This window comes from Heloderma suspectum, chromosome 4 (genome assembly GCF_057233095.1).
Source record: "Heloderma suspectum isolate Gila_16-S chromosome 4, 16-S_ref, whole genome shotgun sequence".
NCBI classification, from domain to species: Eukaryota; Metazoa; Chordata; class Lepidosauria; order Squamata; family Helodermatidae; genus Heloderma; species Heloderma suspectum.
In genome coordinates this window covers 212,349,468-212,370,627 of record NC_139461.1, presented here as the reverse complement: position 1 = coordinate 212,370,627, position 21,160 = coordinate 212,349,468, and the positions used below count along the sequence as shown (strand labels likewise).

The 21,160-nt window shown below is 43.0% G+C and overlaps 1 protein-coding gene across 1 annotated transcript in view; it reads right to left on the bottom strand.

Moving 5' to 3' along the window:
• The window catches only part of ERICH3 (glutamate rich 3), a gene marked incomplete at its 5' end in the record, with an annotated part of 97,199 nt that overhangs the window by 24,649 nt on the left and 51,390 nt on the right, over positions 1 to 21,160 (bottom strand). Inside the window, 2 exons of the mRNA XM_084851638.1 lie at positions 9,664 to 9,903; positions 14,527 to 14,816. Coding sequence (XP_084707764.1) covers positions 9,664 to 9,903; positions 14,527 to 14,816 — 530 coding nt within the window. The remainder of the gene's footprint in view (positions 1 to 9,663; positions 9,904 to 14,526; positions 14,817 to 21,160) is intronic.

The following is a 21,160-nucleotide window of genomic DNA, read 5'->3' as shown; positions in this document are numbered from 1 at the left end:
TCAGGGTTGATTTCCTTTAGGATGGACTGATTTGACCTCCTTGCAGTCCAGGGGACTCGTAAGAGTCTTCTCCAGCACCACAGTTCGAAAGCACCAATTCTTCGGCGCTCAGCCTTCCTTATAGTCCAGCTCTCACAGACATACATTACTACTGGGAAAACCATAGCTTTGATCATGCGGACCTTTGTCGGCAAGGTGATGTCTCTGCTTCTTACTATGCTGTCTAGGTTTGCCATAGCTTTCCTCCCAAGGAGCAAGCGTCTTTTAATTTCATGGCTACAGTCACCGTCTGCAGTGATCTTGGAGCCCAAGAAAGTAAAATCTGTCACTGCTTCCATTTCTTCCCCTTCTATATGCCAGGAAGTGATAGGGCCAGATGCCATGATCTTCGTTTTTTTAATGTTGAGTTTCAAACCAGCTTTTGCACTCTCCTCTTTCACCCTCAACAAGAGGCTCTTTAGATCCTCTTCGCTTTCTGCCATTAGGGTGGTATCGTCTGCATATCAGAGGTTGTTGATAATTCTCCCAGCAATCTTAATTCCGACCTCTGATTCATCCAAACCAGCATTTCTCATGATGTACTCTGCATATAAGTTAAATAAGCAGGGTGACAATATGCAGCCTTGTCGTACTCCTTTCCCAATTTTGAACCACTCGGTTGTTCCATGTCCGGTTCTTACTGTTGCTTCTTGACCCCTGTACAGGTTTCTCAGGAGGCAGGTAAGGTGGTCTGGTACTCCCATCACTTTCAGAATTTGCCACAGTTTGTTGTGATCCACACAATCAAAGGCTTTAGCATAGTCAATGAAGCAGAAATAGACGTTTTTCTGGAATTCTGTTGCTTTCTCAATGATGCAGCGAATGTTGGCGATTTGATCTCTAGTTCCTCTGCCTCTTCGAAACCCAGCTTGTACTTCCGGTAGTTCTTGGTTCGCATACTGCTGAAGCCTAGCTTGTAGGATTTTGAGCATCACCTTGCTGGCATGTGAAATGAGCGCAATTGTGCGGTAGTTTGAGCTCTCTTTGGCGTTGCCCTTCTTTGGAATTGGAATGTAAACTGACCTTTTCCAGTCTTGCGGCCATTGTTGAGTGTTCCAAATTTGTTGGCATATTGAATGCAGCACTTTAACAGCATCATCTTTTAGGATTTTAAATAGCTCAGCTGGAATACTGTCATCTCTGCTAGCTTTGTTGTTACTAATGCTTCCTAAGGCCCACTTGACTTCACTCTCGAGGATGTCCGGCTCAAGTTCAGTGACCGCACTATCATGGCTATCAGGGACATTCAGATCTTTCCTGTATAGTTCTTCTGTGTATTCTTGCCACCTCTTCTTAATCTCATCTGCTTCTGTTAGGTCCCTGCCTTCTTTGTCCTTTATCATGCCCGTCTTTGCACAAAACGTTCCCTTGAGATCTCCGATTTTCTTGAAGAGATCTCTAGTCTTTCCCATTCTATTGTTTTCCTGATTTCTTTGCATTGTTCATTTAAGAAGGCCTTCTTGTCTCTCCTTGCTATTCTCTGGAATTCTGCATTCAGTTGGATATATCTTCCCCTTCCTCCCTTGCTTTTCACTTCCCTTCTTTCCTCAGCTACTTGTAAAGCCTCCTCAGACAGCCACTTGGCTTTCTTGCATTTCTTTTTCTTTGGGATGGATTTCGTTGCTGCCTCCTGAACAATGTTACAGACCTCCGTCCATAGTTCCTCAGGCACTCTGTCTATCAGGTCTAATCCCTGAAATATATTCCTCACCTCCACTGTATATTCATGAGGGATATGATTTAGGTCATACCTGAATGGTTTAGTGGTTTTCCCTACGTTCTTCAATTTAAGCCGAAATTTTGCAACAAGAAGCTCATGATCTGAGCCATAGTCAGCTCCAGGTCATGTTTTGACTGACTGTATAGAGCTTCTCCATCTTTGGCTGCAAAGGACATAATCAATCTGATTTCGATACTGACCATCTGGTGATGTCCATGTGTAGAGTCATCTCTTGTGCTGTTGGAAAAGAGTGTTTGCTATGAACAGTGTGTTCTCTTGGCAAAACTCGATTAGCTTTTGTCCTGCTTCATTTTGTACACCAAGGCCATGCCTGCCTGTTATCCCGGTGATTTCTTGACTTCCTACTTTAGCATTCCAATCCCCTATGATGAAGAGGACATCTTTTTTTGGTGTTAGTTCTTGAAGGTGTTGTAGGTCTTCATTGAACCGATCAACCTCAGCTTCTTCAGCATCAGTGGTTGGGGCATAGACTTGAATTACTGTGATGTTGAATGGTTTGCCTTGGATTCGTACTGAGATCATTCTATCGTTTTTAAGATTGTACCCCAGTACTGCTTTTCCCACCCTTTTGTTGACTATGAGTGCTACTCCATTTCTTCTAAGGGATTCTTGCCCACAATAGTAGATATGATGGTCACCTGAATTAAATTCACCCATGCCTGTCCATTTTAGTTCGCTGATTCCCAAGATGTCGATGTTCAATCTTGCCATCTCATGTTTGACCACCTCTAGCTTACCTTGATTCATTGATCTGACATTCCAGGTTCCTAAACAATATTGTTCTTTACAGCATCAGATTTTCTTTTCTAGTGAGTAGTAACCCAATATAGCTGGTCATCTGATTTCAGCAGCCTTGAGCTACAAACACATACATTTCCTAACCAGTCTAGCATGCTGTTAATAAAACACTCCAATAACGACTGTCACGCCTATCCAATTAGCATGATCATTCCACTTAAGTAAGATCTCGTTGGGATTTCTGCACTGAATGGATCAATTACTATCCCACAAAATGGGTCAGGATTTTGAGTTAAAAGCTACTTATCTGAAATTTGTTCATCTGTAAAACTCAAGCGTGCATTATTTAACTCCCTGCTGGGAGCTCGTATAGGGTCAGATCTACTCAGCTTCCAGTTACATCTACAATTAAAACAAAACTATTTCCAAAATTGCTTAATGAACAGCATGCTGAATTCATGTCAAGTAGAAGCAGTAGCATAGCAAGCACGAGCAACCAAGCATATTCTTCTACACAGCATATGAACGAGGAAACAACAAGTCAAAATACATTTCCTATTGGCTTTATTGGTTACTTATCCAGGAGTGCAGCTTGTGGTGTTTCTTAATATAATTAATGGAGTGCATGTAGCAGATTAATAATGAAAACTCCAAGTCAGCCCAGTACATACACTCATGCTGCAGACATTGGTGTGGTGACGAGTGAGAGACAAATACTTCCTTCTTGCATACCACTTAAGATCACTATAACTAAGGCCCAGTCTGCTCCTATGTTCATGTCCTTATTAATTATATCAATGTTCAAAGCTAGCAGGGTTTCCCCTCTGCTCTTTCCTTGTTTGCCTTGTGTACCCTTCATAATGAGAAGAAAAAACAGAAGTTGGAGCTCATTCATACTCTCTTCAAAAAGAGAACACAAACCGGAAGTCATCATTCCTGACTTAGCCAACAGTTTCCACCAAGGGCGGGGAAGGGAGTAGCTTCACTCCACCCTAGCATCGAATCCATTGCACGGGAGCTTCGGAACAGTTTCATGTGCACTAAACAGCTGTGACAGCCATGTTCAACGTTAGCTAAATTGGTTTTCGCAGAGCCAATGCGTGCCAGGGCAAGTGGACTGATGATTGCTGGGGAGGGGGGATCATGTGAAACGCCAGTGCAAATGGAACACAATCAAAAAGCACAATGATGTACTGAAAGAAACCATTAGTGCTACTTCACATGAACCAAAAATGTGATTATAACATAAGCATGGTGTTGTGGCAAGCTGAACAGACCATGCAGGTCCCTTACAACAACTTCCCTCCATCCCTCCATTCCTCCAGGATGGGCTAATCACTTGTTAATCCTTTTCCCATAATGGCCCCTTCGTCCTATGCTATGTCTAGCAGTAGCCAAAGAGAAAACCTTTCCCCCACTTCTCACCTCTCCTTTCTAGTTCCCTGCCCCTTCGCAAGTGTGAATCGGGCATCCCCTGCTTACATGAAGCTGATACCAGACAGCCCTTGCTAGCTCCTTATCGGTCAGATTCCCTCCTCCTGTTAATTAAAGCCTCCCTGACAAAACCGAATATAAATGGGATTATTTTAGTGTGTTATGTTATTTTCAACCTTACACCAGAAGTGGTCCATACTGGTTCACATGTAAGTTGGATCCTTGCTTGTAAGTTACTCAGTTTAGGCTATGTAGAACCTGCTTAGGTTATTGAGCTATATGAGAGGGGAGGGGGGAGAGAGGGGGAGAGAGAGAGCAGGTTTGTAGTGGACTTATTTCTCTCCCTGATCCCTTTCCCCTTATGTTTCTCATTTGGATGCTTGGTTATCTGTTCCCCTTACACCTTGGGTGGGCAACATCCAGCCTGTGGGCCCAATATGGCCCATGGAGGTTCCCAATATGGCCCACAGAGGGTTGGGCACCCTCCATCGGCCCTGCCCATGAATCCAAAGGAGTAATCCCTATCCCCCAACTTGCTTAGTTGCTTGGTTTCACATTACTCACTTTGAGTTGGATGGGAGCAAGAAGAAATAGGCTGAAGCTCTCCCAGGAGCAACTGGGGTTCAGCTGACAGTGCCTTCCTCCAGATTAAATAATCCACACACTGTAGGAATTCCCTGTACTCCTCAAAACCAGTGGGGGAGCGGGGATAAATGCAGAGTGGTGACAGAATAAATGAAAGGAGACTGCATGGGAGACAGTCACCTTGCAGGGGTGTTGTGCATAGAGGCTTCTCCACACACGGTTTCTATAATTTGCTTGACTCATAAGCATGTCCTTGCATTTTAGACTCTAGAACACTGTGCAAGTCCTATATTCAGCTAGAAGAGTGGTGTCTCATACCTTCCTTCTACTCCTCAACTTTAATAAGTAGTCAGTGCAGACTACACTACCCACCCACTGTCAGATGCACATTAATGAGTGTCATATCAATGCAGATTAGAAGAGGTGATGTTTGGTCTTCCTGGAAACATCTGGTTGGCCACTGTAGGAAACAAGATGCTGGAGTAGATGGACTTTAGAAATGGCAGTCATTTTGTGGTGGTGCCCAGGGCAGTTCATCGAATTGCCAAATGTGCCCACGGCCCAAAAAAGGTTGCCTACCCCTGCAGCACAATCCACTGCTCGTCTACTCAGAAGTACGGCCCACTTACTTCTAGGTATAGGAGCACAGCCTTAATCTTTAACACATGCCTGCTTCTATAGCAGAATGGGCTCCAGAGAACCAAAGTGTTCTGATCTCAAATGAGAACGAAGCAAACAAAGTCCCTTTTGTTTTATGGTATACCTTCCCATACTGAAGTTGCATTTGATCCACACTCAGTTACATGATGAAGAAGAAACACTTACAAATAGCAGGATTAACTATGTAGCGGTGTTATCAGTATAAGCCCATGTAAAGGAGAGATTCTTCATTATCTCCTAATGCCTTGGGTGGGCCATTTATGCAAATGAAGCTGCATTTTTTGCAATATCCATTGAGTAGCAGAAAATGACACAAATCGACTCAAAACAAGGTACTTCATCAGAAGGAAGTAAATTACACATCACATGATCAAAGAGCTAGAAGACACCACAAGACTGTCTACTCCAGGGTGGAGAACCTTTTTCAGCCTCATTCCCTTTAGCTTCATTCCCTCGCAGCTATCTTTACAGGGACCAAAAGCCAGCGGTGGGTGGAGCCCAAGGAAGAGGCGGTGGAACCACCCACACTCTCTCTCACACACATGTCCCCACAGCCATTCATACACATACACTCATTACACATCTACACACACCCATATAGTGCATTTTCACACATATCACACACAACCATTCATACACATATAACACACACATATTCATACACACACACACACACACATGTAACACGTACACATGAAGATGCCCATCATACAGCAATTATTATGTAATTTTCTCAATCATGCCTGAGAAAAGCCTCCCAGTGTTACGCTCAGGATCAGCATCAAGGGTAGGCATAGTTGGGCACCTGCCAAGGGTCCACATCCCATTACGGCCCACTGACAAGAACCCCCTGGAGTTGCTTCTCCTCTTCACCATTGCAACCTGCTTGTTCACCTGCCTCTTGCTCTGGTCCAGACAGTGGCGCTGGTGAGAAAATGAAGGAGGAGCAGATGCCACTGCCTACTCGCTCACTGGTTCTCTGCCTGTCAAGTAAGCAAGTGGTAACAATGATAAGAAAGAGGGTAAGGAGCAATAGCAGCTGGTGACAATGGCTGTGAGAAGGTGGACTCACTGAGGGAGGGGTCCATTGGGGATGTCTTGTCCAAGCAGCCTCAAATACCTGGAACTGCACCGGTTATACTTCTGATCAAAGAGAGGCTTTTCCATGTCTAGTTGTCGCAGGGGGCCAATTTGGAGGAGGGGTGTTGAGGCACTCCAAGAGAGGGGGTTAGCTCTTCACTCACCAGCTGTGAAGACCTCCCACGCTACAATTAGGCTTTATAAAATTAGCACAAATGGAAGCCAAACTGCTGTGCAAGGGAATGAGGTAGAGGAAGGAAGGCAGCAGTCCCATCAGGGAGGCCCCGTGGGCTGCCGGTTCCCACCCCTGGCCTAGACAATCCCCTGCCACAAAGTAAGACTATCTACCCACCACCAAATCCCATCCATACCATGATATATTCTAAGGAGAGAGAAGGTATCCCTCAGAAGGATGTCTACATAGAAAAATAAGGCTCTACGGGACCCAAGCAAATAAGCCATGCTCAGATAGAAGCACAGCATCCTTGGGTTTACTAGCCAATTTGACCCCAGGGAAAATCCCTTCTCCAAACACCAAGGATGATGATGATGATTTTTCAGGACTCCAATCACATCAGTAATGCTCAGATCGTCCGAGTGTGAACAAAATCAATCCAAATATATTTTAAGCAATGCAGCTACAGACCACACAGCATCTTATGGCAGTACAAGTCTGTGAAGCAACACCAGATTTTTTTTTAAAAAAAGAAAGAACATGTAATTATTTCTGTAAATGATTAACAAAGCTGCAAACCAATTATCCTTCATGTTCACTGGCTACTTAAAAATCAGGTTCTTCTTGATCAGAGCAAAGATTTTTCTTCCCACATGCAAGCCAACTGCAAACCTGGTTCGACACCCTGAGTTTGCCATCTATCTTTGTGCTTCCTATAAAAACACTGGATCTTTCTTGCAGCTGCATCCATTTCCCAGTCAGCTGCTTTAGCTTTGCCTATATTTTACACAGAAAATACAAATGTAAAACCAAGATTAACATTTGGCTTAAAGAGGCACAGGGTGGTGAAGCTTTCCTAGAAGGCCTGTCGAAATGGGAGGAATATCATTGGGGCAATATCAGGGGAGCGGTAAACAGAGAATGCCTGGTGCAGCCTGACAAGCAGCAGTCACATAAGTTATGGCAGTATCGAAAAGAAACAGCAGGATAGGAAACAAACAGGAAAAAATCAGCTTTGCGTCACCTAAAAGCCAAAACTCTGGCAACTTCCGTTATTTTGCAAGCATGCCCAGCTTTGGACTCCGTCCACAGTTTGTATTAATGAATGAGAAATGAGAGACATGCTTCCCACTTGATTATTTATGAAGGTTTGCAGCTCGGAATACAGAAAGGAAATAATTACCTCCATCAGTTATGCTGACTGGAGAGGATAGAGGTTACCGAAAATGTTATTTATGCTCCTAAAACTAATTCCACAGCATTTTAATCTCCTTGTGCTAATAATGATCTAAGGTTCATCGCTGTATGCTTTTGTCCCCTGCTTAGAACCCTAAAGGCACAGGACTGCATATTTATCACCTTGAGGCTGCGATTTCTTACAGCGAAATGGAGATGGGCTGAAATGGTTGACCAAAAATCAGCGAGCTCCAAGTTCTGTTCCGTATGGAGCACAGAGAGATGTCAGGAGAGCCCCTAGAGTTGCTGCAAGTGGCTCTCACTTATATATAGTACTCACTCTATGGACTATGGTGCTTGCTTCTTCACAATGCAAAAGTGACACCTACTGGCTGCCATGCAAGATAGCCTACTCAAAACCAGTGAACAAAGCAAGCCAGGAACTGAGGGAATACCATGAAGCTCATGCTACCGATCTTGAAAGAAAAGATAAGTGACCCATTGTAACATGAGCTGGCCCTTGTTTTGTGCAGTGCAGAACATGGATAGTGGGAGCAGTTCCAGTTCACAATCAGGTGCTTCCAGCTCCCTGAAGAGTATCTTCTGCAGGTGGCTGGCTATTAGTTGTGCACATTAGTTGTTCAGGGTTCCATGCCATAGGGTCAGGGTGATGTCACACAGACATACAGGACCAGTGTCAAAGGTAGCCATGGTTAAGCACCTGGGTACAAATACCAAGAAGACTATGTGCCAAACTAGACAATATGTAAAATATCAGATCATATTTTATGTAGCTTTTGTTTTGCTTTAACACAGCAAACACTAGGAGAGGGTTCCAATCAGGATTGGGACTCTGGTGCACAGGGCAGTTTTACAAAAAAAAATTGCCTCCACATTACACTCCCAGCCAGGGTTGGCGTCAAGGGTAGGCATGGTTGGGCACCTGTCGAGACCTACACCCCAGCAGGGGCCCATTGACAGATGCCCCCGGGGCTGTCTCCTCCTCTTCATCATTGCAACTTGCTTGTTCACCTGTCTCTCATTTTGGCCCAGGCAATGGTGATGGTGAGAAGAAGGAGCAATAGACACCAGTGTCTACTTGCTCACTGGTTTTCCGCCTTTTAAGCAGTGGTTACGATTATGAGAAAGAGGGTGAGGAACAATAGCAGCTGGTGACAACGGTGGTGAGAAACTAGACTCACTGAGGGAGGAGGCCCATTAAGGGTGTCCTGCTCAAGAGCCTTCAAAAACATGAAGCCGGCACTGCTGAAATTATTCCAGGCTCTCCTGGTGCAGTCCTTGCCATCTATGAACAATATGAGGGGCAGAGGAGGATAAACACTAGCCCTGAGACCTGCTCCTGATCTCTCAGAAGTCTTGGAGAGAGACGTATTGTCTAAATATGCCCTTTACTATGGGCAATAGTTATCAGACATTGTCCAAAAGTAGCCAGTACATGATGTGTATATGGTGTGTATATGGAGATGTTAATGAAGATGGGGTAGGTGAGATGCTCTCCTCTCTTCGCATCTCCATTTTGAGGCAAAAGAAGGCTACAAGTCTATTCTACTCTACATAAGATGGGAGTATCCACAACCCAAGGTGGACACAATTTGAACAGAAGTTTTATTCAAGTTCTTCAACTGACATAATAACTCCTGTTCCTGTATACAATGCTTCTATCTGATTTAATGGGTCTGGAGGTAGACTGAAAGATCTTCAGAGGAACAAAGGAAATGGTCTGAAAAAGGAGAGCTTTCTTTCTTTATCCTCCCCCGTCCCTGACTTCCTCTTTGGATATTCTCAAAAAGCAACTTAGAGACAAGAGAGATCTAAGGGACCAAAGCTAGGAAGCAGCTCAGAAAACTTTGGTTATTTTGTGCTGAGTGGCACATTCTGTAGCAATCCGGCAGTCTAATTTAAATGGGTACTTAAACGTGATCCACAAAATAGATAACCCATTACAGGGCATATGTAACCAGTTAAACACACATTAGGCCATCCACTGTACTCCACTTTAAGGAAAACAACTAACCTTGTTTATCCTCCTCCTCCAAGTCACTCTCTGCATATCCATCACTTTCATCTCGCTCGCTGTCAGAGGCCCGCAAAGCTTTCGGTGATGAGTTTTTATTCTCCCTTTCATGGTCTAAATTATCTTTTTCATCATCTGAGGGTGACTTTGACATTCCATTCATTTGATCATCAGGCTGTCCTTCTTCATTAACTTTCCCATCTGATTTCTCTTCATCTGCTTCAAAATCTTCATCATATGCTGAAATAAAAGGACAACTGTACTGTGAGATAGGAAAAAATGGAATGCATAGTTCTCATTAACCCCAAGCAGGTTAAGTCCATTAGCCTTTGTTCTCCTCCTTCCCTGCTTGCTTAAAAAAATTAAAAATCAAGAACAAAGTTAACATGTTGATCCACGAATTGAAAGTGTGTGTTGTACAATAACATAATTGTTGAAAACATATAACGTGCATGAAGGATACACTGCCAATTCTGATGTAACCTATTTCCTCCAGCTTTAAGTACTGTAGAATTGTTTCCATGGAGGAAAGAATGATTGGGACTTAGAACTGTTCTATATTCTAAGTGCACATGGATGTTGCAAGATCACCTGTTAGTGGGGACCAAGAGAATTCTGCTTTTCTGCTCACTTAGTAGCACCTCCCACTTCACGTTTTTTAAGCGTACAACTTCAAGGTTATACAAGATACAAGGTATATACAAGAAACGCACATATACTTGGAAACACGCGTATCATAGAGATATGCTATTAAGAAAGATAGGGTTGTCTATAGATCCCTGTTGAGTATATACTGAGTGGAAAATCCAGATATGCTACCATGTAACCTGTGGAATGGCCCGAAATCTCTCCTGCAAAATTTAAGTGATTTGAACATCAGAATGTTCTCCATGATTCCCTTTTGCAAAACACTCCCATGGAAAGGAAAACATTACACTTGGAAACAGAACCAGTCTTCTGAGAGTTGAAGTACTTAGCATGCAAACTCAAGGTTTCCAACCTCAAGTTTGCTTTATGATACTTACGTTGGGAAAGGGGAGCATTTTCAGGGGAGAATGAGTGGGTCAGAGGGGGGAGCTTAACCTTTCCCCCTGCAAATCCCCCCCCCCCCCGGCACAACTGTTAACTGGCAGATCTGTTCTTTGGGGAAATGTATGTTTGCAAAGGTAACATGTAGTCCCACCCCAAAACATCTAGTAGCTGCATGGATGCAAACAGAGGTTCCATGGTACTGGTGGACACCCACTTGCTTATCACAATAGTCCATCATTAGAATAATCCATTCATGTAAGACTATGTAATACAAGCCCGTATCTTCATTCATGCAGGTTCCCCAACCTGAAGCCCTCCAGGTGTTTTGGACTCCAACCCCTATCAGCCCCAGCCACCATGACCAAGTGGTCAGAAATGCTGGGAGTTGTAGTCCATCTGGAGGACCAGGCTGGGAAAGGCCACTCTACTATCGTCATACTTCCACTTATATAAAATAAGTCTGCCTTAGAATGAAATGATTTTAAACAAATGACATTAGCAATCAGAGGGCTTTCCAGTGAAGTTGGAAGGCTGCACTGGCAAGAAGCATTCCCAACATAGCTGGGATCTTTCCTTAAAAGGAAAATGCCACATAGTGTTAGGTTTAACTATGTGCCATCACAGAAACAATAGACTAGTCGTGATGGCTATATTCTACCTCCAGAAACAAAGTCAACATGTCTGTGCTGGGTAACCACATCAGTAGAGGACTGTTACACTCATGTCCTGCTTGTGGGTCTCCCATAGGCATCTGATTGGCCACTGTGAGAAATAGGATGCTGGACTAGGTAGGCCTTTGGCCTGGCCCAACAGGGCTTTTCTTTTAATGTTGTTGTTATCCTGTTGTTGTCTTGATATGAAAAAGACAGCTGCAGATATAGATATGGTTCCCAATGCATGTCAGGGAAACTCTTTATCAGGGGAAATGTTGAATGCTTCTTAATAAAAAAACTGTTTGGGGCACACTTTCTGCTGCAACCCACCTAAGAAGACATTTTGTCTTTCTTGTTGTTGGATTTTTCAAGGAGTGTAAATGACCCCCTTCTGTACATGAAAGAGTTCTTTCTATAAGCAGAAGGGCAGCTTTAGATCCAATCCTCTCCCTTGGACCCAACCCAATACCATTTATCCTTCATCATACTCGGGCATCCATGCCATAAATGCACATCCGTATTCCAGTTCTGCAAATTAGGCACTAGTTATACAACTTATCTACAGCCCTCTGGTTTCTGACCTATGGGTCCTCTCTATCATGAGAGATCCTCTGTAAATGGATTAATGATATAGCCATAAACCGGAATGCACACAGATCTTTCAGACAATAAAATATTTTGGCTGTATCCTGTATTTTACTATCACTTGCAGAGAAGTGACTAAATGTTACCACAAAAGAGAAGCTGCCACATCAGTCAGACACATTCTAGCTCTCCCTTGGGACCACATTTTCTCACCTCTCAAGTTTAATTATTCATCCCCTTTTCTCCTATCAACTTTTTCCCCCCATGTACAAATGACAGAATGCCAAGGAGAAAAGGGGAGGGGTAGAAATCTCATGCAGAACCAATTAAGCAAATAAACTGTTATGTGTATAGTGGGGCTTAAGTAGTAAGTAGATTTAATCATATTGATTGAGATTCCAGCTGCATCTGGGACAGCAGGGCCTTCTCCACAGGTAATTGTCAGAGAGGTGTCCAACTCCTGAAGGGGAGATTAGACAAAAGTGTAGAACTGGTAACTAATGAGAAATAAACTAACAAAACAAATGTCAAGAGGAGGAGGAGGAGGAGGGGGGAATATATGTATGGGGGGAAGCATGGATAATTCATGCCAATGTCTCACATCCAGAAACAAGGGCGAAAAGAGCCGTGATAGGCCTTCAATTGCCATACAGAGGGGGCAACTTTACTAACTGCTTCTGAAGACCCACTGAAAGAGCCCAGCTCTGCTCAGTGCAAAAAGAGTCCTTTGTCCTGCTCCTGCTCCATGTTGATTTTGGATGAACTCTGTCACTGAATTCAAAATCTAAAAATAATGAAGACTAAATGCCTCATTGTTGATGGGCTGTGCTATATACTTTCAGACCATGCCCTGGTCTTTATGGCACCTGCCCCTGGAAAATCACTGTCCCTGTTTTGTTCCTATTTTTGCCTTTGTGGGGAGTTATTCCTTCTTCCTTATTGCCCCCTCCTTGGGGCAGAGACCTGACATTTTTGCTTATGAAAAATACCGTGGCTTCATTTGAACATTTTCATGGTATATGAAGTAGAAGTAGAAGTGGAAGATATTGTTATTGTAAGCTGCTTTGTGGACCTGTGTCAGCAAAAGAAAAAGGAAAAATGGATAGAAATACAGTGGTGAGAAAAGGTTTGTGAACCCTGATGCTAATTATGGAAATTCCATAGTTTTACCATGATAGCCTTCATGAATCAAAACCAGTTCTTTTCTAAATATACAACAGGGTTTATATTAACCAATTCCATGTCTTGTGAAATAAAATGATGTATAAATTAGGCAAACAATGAGTACTTAGGAGTCATGGTATGTGCAAAAGTAAATGAATCCCTGGGTGCAGTCAGCTCAGTTAAAGGAAATAATTAGAATCAGGTGTTTAAGTAATTAGGTAGATCTTCAAGGGTGAGTTTGGGAGGCCTTACCCTATAAAAGGAACAAAAACTTTATGAGTTTGGTCTTCACCATACGATTGTATGGAAACATATTGTGCCATGATCAAAAGTCATCTGTGAGACCTCAGAAAAGCAGTTATCACTGCTCACCAGTCCAGAAAGGGTTACAAAACCATTTCTAAGGATTTGGGGCTCCACCCTGTCAAACAGACAGTCTACAAATGGAGAATGTTCAAGACCACAGTCACTCTACCCAGAAGTGGTCTTCCTACCAAAATCTCTCCAAGAACAAACCGGCGCATCATCCAGGAAGTCAAAAAGAACCCCAGAGTAACACCCAAGGATCTGCAGGCCGCTCTCGCCTTCACGAACGTGAGTGTTCAGGGCTCAACAATCAGAAAAAGACTAAACAAGAATGGGAGGATAGCTAGGAGGAAATCATTGCTCTCCAACGAGAACATTGCTGCCCACCTGAAGTTCACTAAAGATCACATAGATGATCCCCAAGACTTTTGGAACAAGCTCTCTGGACAGACGGGTCAAAGGTAGAATTCTTTGGCCTCAATGAGAAGGCCATTGAAAGTTGAATCACACTTAGATATTGAATGTTGCATCAGTTGTGGATAAATACATGCTGAAAACACATAATGTGTGTGTGTAATTTGCTTAATCACATTATCCATTGTTCCTTATCTAGGATTATGGAGTTATCTTAAGAACTAATAACATTTTAGGTTGGAAATATGTTACAATCCTAAGGGGTTCACAAAGTTTTTCTTGCCACCGTACCTTAAATAATAAGATGTAAATATCTTCCTAAATAATAAATAGCTCTGTAAAATTGTTATGGGTAAATCATACTGAACAGAATGTTAATTTACTATTTATCAATAAGGCCCCTATGTTACAAGTCATGTACCCTATCAAACAAGATGACACAGCATCTGTGTGTGTTCACATGTTTATAAGCATGAGAGAACTGCGGGATTTTTTTTCCCATATGAACTTTGGAAATGGTCTTATACCAGGTCAGACCAGTGGTCCACCGAGTTTGCTACTGTGTACCCTGACTGACAGCAGTTTTCCAGGTTCAGAGAAAGAGGCCATTTCTATTACTTGCTGAGATCTTCACTAGAGATGCCAGGGATTGATCTACAACCTTCTGCAGTGTACACTGAGCTAACATCCCTCCCCTTTCATACCGTACCATCACTAGCTAATCTCTTCTGGTTCTTTTCATATTCATCACTGGCTCTTTGTATTTCTCCTTTTCTTGCCTCCAATTGCATTCCTCCCACAAATTCTTTCCTTTCTTTGGGAGCGGGGAAAACTGGCGGCGCTGAATCTTTGTTTTCCTCTCTGCTGCTGCCACTGCTCTCTTTTAGCTTGTACTTCACCTCTTCTTTCCAGGAGTCCTCTTTCTTTGCTTCATCCTCATCTGTCACCTTTTTCTTGGGAGGAGAAGGCTTTTTGTCCAGACCCATTGCAATGATACACCTGAGCAAAAATGTAGTGGGAGATTGAGAAAACAGGACATTGATAATGGGAAGATATGAAGCATGGACTGTCCTATATTGAAAGCCAAAAAGCAACAGCAAACAACACTTAGCTGGATCTTAAGTTTCTGTACAAATACTCCAAATAAATTCACAGTACATTTGGGATTGCATAACTATTACCAATATCATCACCAGCAGCCATTCCAGCAGGCTGTACAGAGGGAGGGGAGAGCAGAAGTATGGCCATTCCATCAGCCCTGGTCAAAGAGTATTTAATTTTTTGCTCTTCCCATCTCATCCCTTTTTCCCATCCCTTTTGTGTGTCATGTCTTTTTAGATTGTAAGCCTACGGGCAGGGACTGTCTTGTTTTGCTGACTGTATGTAAGCCGCTCCAGGCGCCTGTTTGGCTGAGGAGCTGGATAAAAATAATCTAAATAAATACTGTAAAATGAAATATCTGTAGGAATTTCCGATTTTCAGCTGTACCCTACTAGCCAGTTAGTTGACCCCACTGCAAAATTATATGAAGAATACTCAAAGTGTCCAGTCTTTTAAAAACACACTCAAAAGTTTTTAAAACTTTGGGAGACTCAAAGTGCCCAGTGTTTTAAAAACACACAGATGTCCCATACTTTTATGGGAACGTGATACGCATTTTTTATTTTATTTTAATGCACTCTGGTTAAATCAAATGCCTTTTGCTTTTGGAATTTCTGTCTGGAAACCTTAGGTACGTGACAAATGGACATTTCATATCTACAGACTCTCACTGGATTCATAATATATTAAGAGGCAATATGGGAGAGCCTTTAAGATATTTTCAGAAGAAGGAATGGTAGCACAGGGGTAATTACATCAAGCAATGTATTATGGATGGCAAAATGACAGAATTAGCTAGTTATCTGGAAGCAAATGTTGTGGGCAGGAGCGACTACAACTTGAAGGGAAGAAGAAATATGAAGCAAGGATTGCACTGTAAGTTGGCTCTAAAAGGGAATTAAACACATTTATGGGGGATAGTTCTATCAATGAAGTTCACTTATGGCAACTCTCTGAACCTCCAGCTTCAGAGTCACGATGCCACTGCTGGGGAACCACAGCAGGAAAAGGCTATTGCCTTCAAGTCCAACTTGTCAGCTTCCTGGAAGTATCTGACTGGCCACTGTGGAAAGCAGGATGCTGAACTAGATGGACCCTTGGTCTGATCCAACCAGGCTCATGTTGTTATAAATTAAATCAGAATCTGTTAGCCCACGTTTAGAAGAATTTTTGTACAGTGGTCAGTATCTCAGGCCCGTGGACCAAATCTGCCCACCTGGGGCCCCAATACTAGGGCTGTGCAGGGACCCCCCAATCCAACTCAGAAGCTGCTTCGTGGCTTCAGAGGCAGGCCCAATTCAGCTCGGGCTGATTTGGGGGGGGCCCAACCCAACCTCAAACTGAAGTGGGATTCAGATGGCCGAATCCCATTTCAGGGGGCCCTTGACACCACTTTGCAAACCCTGAGCTCCTTATCTTGCCGCCGCCTCCTCCTCCTCCTCTGTCACCACCTCCGCTGTTGCTGCCACCTTCTCCTCTGCTGCCTCCTCCTCTGTTGCCACTGCCGCCACCAGTTCCTGAGACCAGGACTTGCGCCAGCTCTTCTTGCAGATAGTCGCCAGTTTTAAAACAGCAACTTCCTGGAAGTTCCAGGAAAACTTGAAAAATGTTTCTTGAAAAACTTCAAGTTTTTCAAAAACTTGAAAAACTTTGAAAAATGGCAACTCCCTGCAATAGGAGATAGCACGCGTCCGGGTCTCAGGAGCTGGCAGCAGCACTGACGACCGTGGTGATGGCAGTGGCATGGCAGTGGAGGTGGAGGTGGCAACAAAGCCAGCAACAGCAATGACGGGGGTGGAGGGGGCGGTGACAGAGGTGGCAGCAGAGGCAATGGGTGGCTCTCAGGTAAGGACCTGGAGGCACCGGCGTGGCTGGTCCAGGGATGCTGAATCTCTGAAGTGCACCGAGGTGCTTCGGAGAGCCCCCGACCTCCTCCAGGTTGCTTCGTGCCCCCTCCAGTTCGCCTCGGAAGGGGCTCGAAGTGACCCAAAGCAGTCCATTTCAACTCAGGCTTTGGGCCGAAGTGATGCACAGCCCTACCCAATACAGCCCTCTGGGGTTCCCCAGATGATTCTGGGCTTTTCTGTACGAGGCTGTTAACTGCTATATCTATTTTTGGTTTCACTTCAGAATTGATATCCGAGCTCTACACAAAGAGCTTTTCCACACATAACCTCTAGGTGGAGCTGTTCTATAGCAGAATAGCTCAAATACACAAGGAGAAACAGTGCAGTTTCCCCCGTTCTAATATTGTAGTCCATTTTTCCCATTCTAAAAAAATAAATAAATAGGAAAGTGCTCTGAAAAAACAGAAGCGAAACTGGAGCATCACAACATCATCTAAAGAGTCCATCTAAAGAGGATTGCATTCAGCTATATGAATGGTTCCAAAACTCACAATCTTCAGCAGAGGTCCTCATTCAATTTCCCCCACCATTGGGGATTAGGCAGCTGGTGACTGCCCATATTTGGAATGTCCTCCCCAGAGATGTTTGCCTGGAGCCAACTTTGAAGTCTTTCCAGTGCCAGGCAAATACTTTCTAAAATTTGTGCAGGCATTCCAGTACAGCTGGTTTTAGCCTACAGATTTACCTACATGTACTTACCTGGGAACAAGTCCCAGTGAACTCAGTTGGACATTCTGAGTAGACATATATAGGACAGATTGCACTGTTCATTGGTGTTTTATAGGTCAGCAGTCTTCTATTAACTGCTGTTGCTGTTGTTTTGATCATTATATTTTACCGGATTCCTTTATTCTTTTAATTGTACACCCCCCGCGGATCTTATGTTGAAAGGTGGTTAACTAAATACATTTTTAGTAGGGCACTTAAAACTATATGCACTGTTACTTTGCTCTTGCAGCAACAAAAATTAGGTTGACATTTGTTAGGGACAATGTAATATAAATCTTATGGATATAGGTTTATGAAGTATTCTGTATTTTAATGATGCAGTTTTATTATGTAATTCTTCAACTTACATCATAATTATCTATGGCTAAACAATAAATGTATCTACATGACTGTAATGCCTTCTGTACCCTACAAACTTAACACATTTTCATTGTTATGGATCCTCCTTCCATTTCACCGCCCTCTACTAACCCTGTGAATTGAGAACAGTACTGCAATTGGACTAGAGAATATTCAGCATGTGCAAAACAAAGACAAAAAGAACCCACCCTCTATGATTCCACATATTTTTTTTAGACAAAACCTTGGTAATTAAAATCATCTTAGACCTGTAAAATGTAGATGTGTCATAAATAAACATTCCTCCCCAAATAGATTTTTTTGAAAACATTTTGTTATTTTTCTACCAGTTTTTGGAGGGACAAACGGGCAAATAAACACATCTGTGTGGCTAGTTTGGATATCTATTGAAAAAGTATAGCCATTTCTAATTTGCATGCTTTCCATTCCTCAGAAAGCCCTTATCATACCAGCAATAGTATAACATTTACATAAATCATGCAAATCTTAGTCTGAAGAGGGGGGAAACGTTTCTGCATAGTGGAATATGCTTATCTGAAAAGTAATTTGGCTCTATGGGGGTTCCCATTTCTTTCCTTTTTTCCTACTTTTCGTTGTTGTTTATTCAATATTTTCTAAGAAGGAAAGATGAGACTGGAACATTTGCATGGCATTATCCTGCCTGACATTACTTTGCAAATCAAAAGAAATGTTATAGAAATTAAAAACTTCCAAGAAGAAATCGCTGTGATTCTTGTTGGCATTGGGTTTGGGCAAAAGACCAAAAGGAGGGCCCTGGAGTGTCCATATTCATTTTATTTGCAACATTGGGATAAAGCACTCTCTTTTTCAACCAGGGAATGCCTGGAAGAACCCTTCCTTTGAAAGATAGTTGTGATTTATAATATAATTTTTCAGTATTACTTTTACCTTAACTTTCTCAGTGTCATACTTCCTAAACAGACCTTGAAAATATAGCTTAAATATAGCGATACCTGCAAATCGTGACTACCCTACTGGGAGGCATATCATAGACACAGAGTGGAAAAGGATCAAAAGACTATCTTGTTCAGCCTTCTGTTGTGAGGCAGGATCATTAACCCGCAGGCACCCTTCAAATCAACCTGCATCAGTCAAGGCCACAGGATCAGGGGAAAAGTACTTTGTAAAGTGGTGCCAGCAAAAGAAATAGCTTTCAACAAATCAAGCAACCAAAGGAAGCCATGCACTATAGGGGAAGATTCTACTGACCTTTCTAGGCAAACTTTAGACATCACATTTTATAGACAAATATCTTTGGGTCTATGACCTGAAGTCTATATCTCAACACCTGTTTAGAATGACAAAATATTAGAAATAGCAGGTCATTCCAGCAGCCCTGCTCATGAAGGCTCCTCCTCCTTCAGCTGCCAATGCCAGCAGCCATTTCAGCAGGCTGTACTGAGGAACATGAAAGGGGGGAGCAGGGCATTCCACCAGGCCTGCTGAAAAACTTATTTTTCCCTTCCCATTCCCTTTCCTTGTGTGTCATGTCTTTATATATATTATAATATATTATAATATATAGTAATCCTGCAGGCAAGGACTGTCTTGTTTTACTAACTATATGTAAGTAGACTTTTTGGCTGAGGAGCAGAATAAAAAATATTTTAAATAAATAGAGCTCTTTGGGGGAATTTGCCTCCACACATTCTTAGAACATGTGGAGAGACAAGCAGAACAGATCACGATAGCCCTAGTCCCACCCCTGTCCCCAGAAACTGCAGACTCCAGCCTTTGCATGTTGAATACATGGTACACAGGAGGGATCTTCACATATTCTGCTGAGCAGGCTTAGTATTCCCCATGCAGTCAGGAACCACGTCACATTGGGGTTGCCAAATACATGGAAGATTCTAAGTGCATTCAGCCAAGCACACCAAGATCGACTTTTCAGACCTTTTGCTTCAACACATGACAGATTATGGGGACTGGGATGTTGGGGACAAGGCCAGTATGTGCAACCCTACTCTTTCCTCCATGCGTTCAGAGAATATGTGGACAGCAACTCCCAAACAAGGCTTAGGTGTGTTAAAGGCTTGTTCTCCTGAAATTGACAGGAAATTGGCAGAGGCTGAATGGATGGAACTCATCCAAAAGGGCCATGAATGGTAGCCTAAAGATGTGGTGCTGAAATTGTCCTGAGTTAATAAAATAAAAATGGACTGAATCTCAAGTGTCAAAAAGTCATTTCAGATAGTCAGCTCAAAGCACCTTGGTGTTTATGTAGCAAGACTGGCCACTTTTGTGACCTCTTGGAATAGCCTTCTAAAGGTTTCAATCAAAACAGAATCCACACAGAATTGCACAACTGGAGGTGTTCAGTAGCAATTTGCAAAGTAACACCAGTGGACTCTGAGGAGGGAGAAAAAAACCAGAAATCCTACAGGGCATGCACAAGCCCTGACATTGTTCTCACTGTGGTCTTACTATGAAAGCTAATTCTCTCTTGCATGGTGCTACAGCAATTGTTTATTAATATTAAAGACTTCATACTCCAGCTTATGCTATGATTATGTATCATATGCCCCAGGAATCAGGACGTGTGTGTTTTTGTCTGTGTTTGCATTCCCAGAATTTTTAGATCTCTAAAAATGTGTTATTTAGGCTTGTCCTCCACCGTACCTCAATTCATATACGTATATAAATGCCCTACCTTCACAGTCTCCTTCATGTGTGAGATGAAGTAGTCTGTGATGTACTAGCATTCATGTCCCAATGGAACTGCTGATCTCTTTTTGCTGCTATAGACAACTATCCAGAGAGGCATCTGCTGTAGCAAAAACAAAGAGAGTTGTGTGGCCCATGAATACTAACAAATAATTTGTGGCATAAGCTTTCTTGGGGCAGGGCCCCATTTTACCCCATTCACGTGTTACTCATGTGCAGGATGGTGTCATGATGAAGCTGGATCATGGCCATGGTTCCCCATGTGTTGACTGAAGTTGTTTGCAAAGGAATCCCAGCACATGAGTCGCTGCTCACGTGTAGGGTCCCCATGTGATCAGAATACCCAGTTGTGGGGTGTTCTAATTGCCTGACGCCCCTATGTGCAAACAGCTGCTTGCATATGGGGGTTCCTTTGCAGACAACTGCACTGAATGCATGGACATCAGAGGATGGGGCTATCATAGAGACATGATGTCAGAGGTAGAGCAAGAAGCATGTTCCTGCTCCAGCTTCACCATGGCACTGTCCTACACATGAGTAACAAGAGAATAGGGCTAC